The 6,000-nt window shown below is 42.1% G+C and overlaps 1 protein-coding gene across 5 annotated transcripts in view; it reads right to left on the reverse strand.

Annotated features, from left to right (window-relative positions):
- rffl (ring finger and FYVE-like domain containing E3 ubiquitin protein ligase) overlaps positions 1–5,569 on the reverse strand; it is a 31,961-nt gene extending 26,392 nt beyond the window's left edge. For 4 of the 5 annotated variants that reach the window (XR_009768881.1, XM_061681246.1, XM_061681245.1 and 1 more), the window contains exons 1-2: positions 5,494–5,569; positions 1,503–1,684 (exon numbers count right to left, since the gene is read on the reverse strand). Coding sequence is in view for 4 of the 5 variants with exons in the window: in XM_061681246.1 (XP_061537230.1) it covers positions 1,503–1,684; positions 5,494–5,503 (192 nt within the window). In the remaining variant the exon portion in view is untranslated. The remainder of the gene's footprint in view (positions 1–1,502; positions 1,685–5,493) is intronic. The other variant, XM_061681247.1, reaches the window with a different exon arrangement.
- Between the last annotated feature and the right edge of the window lie 431 nt (positions 5,570–6,000).

Here is a 6,000-nt window from a genome sequence, read left to right on the forward strand (position 1 = left end):
TCTCGGTGTGAGGAGGACAAGAAATAATGAAGGTAAGAAAGAAAGATGCATCGTCACCTAGTTTCTATGGCGACTTATCACAGTATACAAGTTGGTTGCCAGCTAACGGCAAACCAAGATATGCAGCCGAGCTTTTTGAACACGGACGTGCATCCCCAACTGCAGCATGCCGCCTGATGTCGCGCAAGGTTTTATTGGCAAAGATTTGCACATGCATAACAATACATTACTCAAGAATTTAATTTAAATGCAACTTGCTTTTAGATATATAGATTTACAGATGGAGTTTCGTCAAGATTGCTTTTGTCATTGCTATTTGTGCCTATTATGTGCAATATTAAAGATGTTTGTCATATGCACAATAAAAACAATGACATTTTGTATTTTCTAGTCTCCCTCCACTCAAAAGATATTAACATAAAAAAAATTATAAGAACAACATGATATCTGATATTGTAACACATAGCAAAACAAAAAAAGTTATTTGTCTTACCATATATAAAGTGTCGAAAGTAAACGCGATTGTTTTCAGTAGGTTCCACTTATTAAGCTTAATTGCTGCGATTCAAAGCTTTCGACGATCTTCAGATTTGTTTGGTACACGGGAAAAGCTCTTTGGATCAATCTTCGCAAATCTCTGAAGAGCCGATAACGCAACACAACACCGCAATTATAATCTGAACGAAAGCAACAAACCATTCAAAAATGCTTCCATGATCATTTTTACACTGAAGCTTATATTGTGATATATAGTTACTATGAAGGGATTCAATTTAGACCCTGATATGAATTTTACGTCATATCGCCCAGCGCTACCTGTGAGTACTTTTATATAATAGGTCTACATTACGCCATCCAAATATCCGTTGCCTCTAAACGTGTGACTATCGATGCTAACCGTGAGCATGTCAGTAGCGTTTTGAATTGTTTGTCAGCATTACGCTAAGCAGACTTTTTCAAAAGGCAAAAGTACTGTATGTTGTTTAAAATACACGAGGTCGAACTGTCTTTTTTCTGTTTAGTTTTCCAGTGAACTTGGAGTGGTGGGGTTTGCATGTTCTCCCCGTGCCTGCGTGGGTTTTCTCCAGGTACTCCCGTTTCCTCCCACATCCCCAAAACACGCATGGTAGGTTAATTGAAGACTCTAAATTGTCCGCAGGTGTGAATGTGAGTGCGAACGGTTGTTTGTTTATATGTGCCGGGCGATTGGCCGGCGACCAGTTCAGGGTGTACGCCGCCTCTCGCCCGAAGATGGCTGGGATAGGCTCCGTCGCGCCCGCGACCCACGTGAGGATAAGCGGAACGGAAGATGAATGTCACTTCAGTTCATGGGAGTCAAGGCAGATGAGCCAATACTTTTGCCAATATAGTGAGTGTATATTATACTCATAGTACAGTATAAGGATGTAGGTTTCATATCTTCACTACGCAAGCGTAGAGACCGCAATAAAACTAAGCGCTGCATCTGAGTGATGCACGTGAGGAGGGCGGCAGCGCGTTACCTCGGTGGTGGGCATGTCCAGGCGCCGGCCGCAAGCTTTACAGGTGTTCTGTTGTCCGGGGGGAGGAGTCGGTTGGCTGCTGAAGGCGGAGTTTGTGTAGGACTGAGGGTGCGGCTGGGCCCCACCTACCTCATCATCCGCAGAGTCCAAACACAGCCAATGACAACATGACGCCCACATTTCTAACGACAACAACAACACGACAGCCACATTTTTGCATTTCTACATTCACGTCTGCATCTTTTCATGTGGCTTATGCAAAGACTGGCAAAAGTCAATCCAGACACAATGTGCATTATTTTTTTATCTTGCAGCATACGAGGTTGCGTCTGAGTGCAGTGACTTATCCCTTCCCTTCTGAAGCTCAAAAACAAACTGGAAACAAATCAAATAATAATAACAGCCACATTTGCGACGCGACCACGTTGCCCGCGGTTGTGAACGGTGACGTACATACTAACCTAACAGCAACTAAAGCTAATCCTGTTCAATATGAACCCAAATTAGTTTTTGTCCGCAACATAAAAGTTAACGTACAGTATATGGGTCACTTTCATACAATTTGAGCAAAAACAGTGAAGACGCGGCCCACCGAATTTCTGAGCATTTGAATTATTGGCAGTTCTTATCCATCAAAAGATCAACATTGTTTCTCAGGGGGAAAAAATAGTCAAAAATTATAACATTTCTTTACCATTTGATGTCCGAAATGAAGTTTCCTGATTTGCAACATGTTTTCTGAAGATGCTCATGACATTTTTGGATAGATCCATTTTCTGTCCTCTTTTGCATGAAAACGAACACAAATGCATCTTAACTGTCAAAAGAGTTCCTTTTTTTGTTTCTTTTACAAATGTCACTCAAGATGTCTTGACCGTTAATGCCACTGGAGAGAGTCTCTTGTTGCAATACACCAGGGGGATGTGCGATGAGGCAGCTGTTTCGTTAGCAGACAGCAGAATAAATGCTGTTATTACTCAGATATGAATATGTATGATTTGGTGAAAGTGTGCAATTATTGCATGTGTTTATCATTATTACGATTCTATAAAGACGAGTGTAATGGGTTAATTGAGTAGTTGGGATTATTTATGCACTTGTACATACAGTCGGGCAAAAGAGTATTTAGTCAGCCACCAACTGCGCAAGTTCTCCCACTTAAAAAGATGAGAGAGACCTTTCATCATGTGTATACCTCATCTATGAGAGACAAAATGGAGGGGGGAAGGAACAAAAACAAAAAAAAAACCAACAAATCATTGTCTGATTTGTAAAGAATTTATTAGCAAATTATGGTGGAAAATAAGTATTTGGTCACCTACAAACAAGCAGGATTTCTGGCTCTCACAGACCTTTAGCCTCTTCTTGAAGAGGCTCCTCTGTCCTCCACTCGTTACCTGTATTAATGGCCCCTGTTGGAACTCGTTAGCAGTATAAAAGACACCTGTCCACAAGCTCAAACAGTCACACTCCAAACTCCACTATGGCCAAGACAAAAGAGCTGTCAAAGGACACCAGAAATAAAATTGTAGACCGGCACCAGGCTGAGAAGACTGAATCCGCAGCTTGGTGTGAAGAAATCAACTGTGGGAGCAATTATTAGAAAATGGAAGACATACAAGACCACTGATAATCTCCCTTGATCTGGGGCTCCACGCAAGATGATCACAAGAACGGTGAGCAAAAATCCCAGACCCGCACGGGGGAACTAGTGAATGACCTGCAGAGAGCTGGGACCAAAGTAACAAAGGCTACCATCAGTAACACACGACGCCGCCATGCAAGGACTCAAATCCTGCAGTGTCAGATGTGTCCTCCTGCTTAAACCAGTACATGTCCAGGCCCGTCTGAAGTTTGCTCGAGAGCATTTGGATGATCCAGAAGAGGATTGGGAGAATGTCATATGGCCAGATGAAACCAAACTCGAACTTTTTGGTCAAAACTCAACTTGTCGCGTTTGAAGGAGAAAGAAAGCCGAGTGGCATCCGAAGAACACCATAGCTACTGTGAGGCACGGGGGTGGAAACATCATGCTTTGGGGCTGTTTTTCTACAAAGGGACCAGGACGACTGATATGTGTAAAGGAAAGAATGAATGGGGCCATGTATCGTGAGATTTTGAATGAAAACCTCGTTCCACCAGCGAGGGCATTATAGATGAAATGTGGCTGGGTCTTTCAGCATGACAATGATCCCAACACAGCGCCCGGGCAACGAAGGAGTGGTTTCGTAAGAAGCATTTCAAGGTCCTGGAGTGGCCTAGCCAATCTCCAGATCTCAACCCCATAGAAAGTCTTTGGCGGGAGTTGAAAGTCTGTGTTGCCCAGCGACGGCCCTCAAACATCACAGCTCTCGAGGAGATCTGCATGGAGGAATGGGCCAAAAATACCAGCAACAGTGTGTGAAAACCTTGGGAAGACTTACACAAAACCTTTGACCTTTGTCATTGCCAACAAAGGGTATAGAACAAAGTATTGAGATGAACTTTTGTTATTGACCAAATACTTATTTTCTACCATAATTTGCTAATAAATCCTTTAAAAATCAGGCAGTGATTTTCTGGGTCCCCCCCCCCTCCTCTCTCATTTTGTCTCTCATAGGTGAGGTATACCGATGATGAAAATGACAGGCCTCTCTCATCTTTTTAAATGGGAGAACTTGCACAATTGGTGGCTGACTAAATACTTTTTTGGCCCACTGCACTTTACATTTCAATTGTGCAACTCACACAATTTTTACGAAGCTGTTTATGTCTTTACCGTTATGCAAGAAGTGCATTTCAGTGGCCACCATTTGATCTGTCAATAAGGTTTGCCTTTATCATGAATGCCGAAAACTTGAAATCATCAATAACTTTTGGAAAATAGGACTTTAAGCGTGTCTCTGTCAGCATGGGAGACATCTACCCATAGAAAACCAAAGAGGCATGCCCCTTGACCCCTTAACGGTGTTTTTGGCAGGCCCCCAGCAGCACGGGTCAAAATCATCCCAAATTCCACGTTATTCCTTTTAAATGGCCTCACTCGGATTAAGGAAAGGTCACAACGCGTGCCACTTGAGAAAATCTCCTTCATAAAAATTGGCAGCCCTTTTGACTTCATACATATTGAAGCAGAGAACTACTGAGTTGTTGATTCTGTGGGTTTATCTTTTGCTATCCCCTTTTCTCCATTCCATTTCTTGATTCATGTCTCTCTTTTCTACTTGTCAATACGTTCAGACCTTTGGTTGTCTTGTCCTGTCTAATTTTCATTCGGTCGGATAAGGTCAATTGTTGGGGCGGGGAGGGGTACTCGCCCTGTCATTTCTAAATGTGTCTTTTAACTATTATTTTGAACCGTGACAAAACGCAACACATCTGAGAGACGATCACTGTTGCAATGTCGCTGACGACACCAAACGGAAGATACATGTTGTTGTCAGCATACAGCGATCAACTTCAAGCACACGTCGTCGTCGTTTTCCCTCATGATGTTTTCGTTTTCAACATATTGTTGGCGTGTACGTGTGAAGCGAAGTTGAATGAGAGTCGAGCGCTTCTTTAATCTGTGACACAGGTGACAAATGATTTTTCCCCCCCAAACTTCCGTTGCACGAAGTCAACTTCAAACTCGTATTCTGCTTCCAAACGTTCATGCTTTGACTCGATCCAACTTGTGTCACGACGTTTGAAGAAGACTTTAGAAATGAGTTGTCAAAGTTCCTCTGGTTAACTTTTCACTTCCGCCACCAGTAGAACTTGACGTCAAAGTTTCAGCTTGAGACGTCAACACGTCTACATTCGAAAAGTCACCTTTGCTCTTCGCTTTCAACACTTTTGTCACACTTGACGACTTTGTACGCCGAGTATGCTAAGCTAATAAAGCTAGCAGCGGGATCGTCAGGAGAGCAGCCCAAAAAGTTGAAAAACGACGACAACGTTTACAGGGACGACAAGGCAACACCAAAAAACCACAGGAGACAAAGAAAGGAAGACAAAAAAAAGTTCTCACCTGTCGACATTTCGGTGACGGCTAGCAGCAGCTAGCAGCCAAAACAGGAACAAGGTGGCCAAGTGACGTCATCAGGTGCTCTTCCAAACGTCATCAGGTCGCGTGCAGGTGCGAAACACACGTAGGCCGATGACGTCATATAAACGCGCAACTGCTTTTACATACAGTAGCGAACTTTACAAATAATCCATTCAAAAAAAATAGTCATAAAAAAAGATGTAATTTTTAATATCGAGCCTTTGACACGAAGGACCGCCTCTGAAAATACTAATACAGCAGCATAGTAGGCCTAAAAACTAGACATCCTTCTACAAAGTGCATTTCATATCATGGTAATCCATTGTAACATTCTAAAGTTTGAATATAGGAAAAATTAAAGAAAAAAAATACTTAAAATATGCTTCCATTAAAATGTATTTCACATAAAAGTTCAAAAGTGTACAGAAATAAATGTTGAACAACCAAAGATTAAATACTAATGTATCCAAATTCAAAGTGAAATACAAC

Source organism: Phycodurus eques, chromosome 7 (assembly GCF_024500275.1).
Source record: "Phycodurus eques isolate BA_2022a chromosome 7, UOR_Pequ_1.1, whole genome shotgun sequence".
In the NCBI taxonomy this organism is placed as follows: domain Eukaryota; kingdom Metazoa; phylum Chordata; class Actinopteri; order Syngnathiformes; family Syngnathidae; genus Phycodurus; species Phycodurus eques.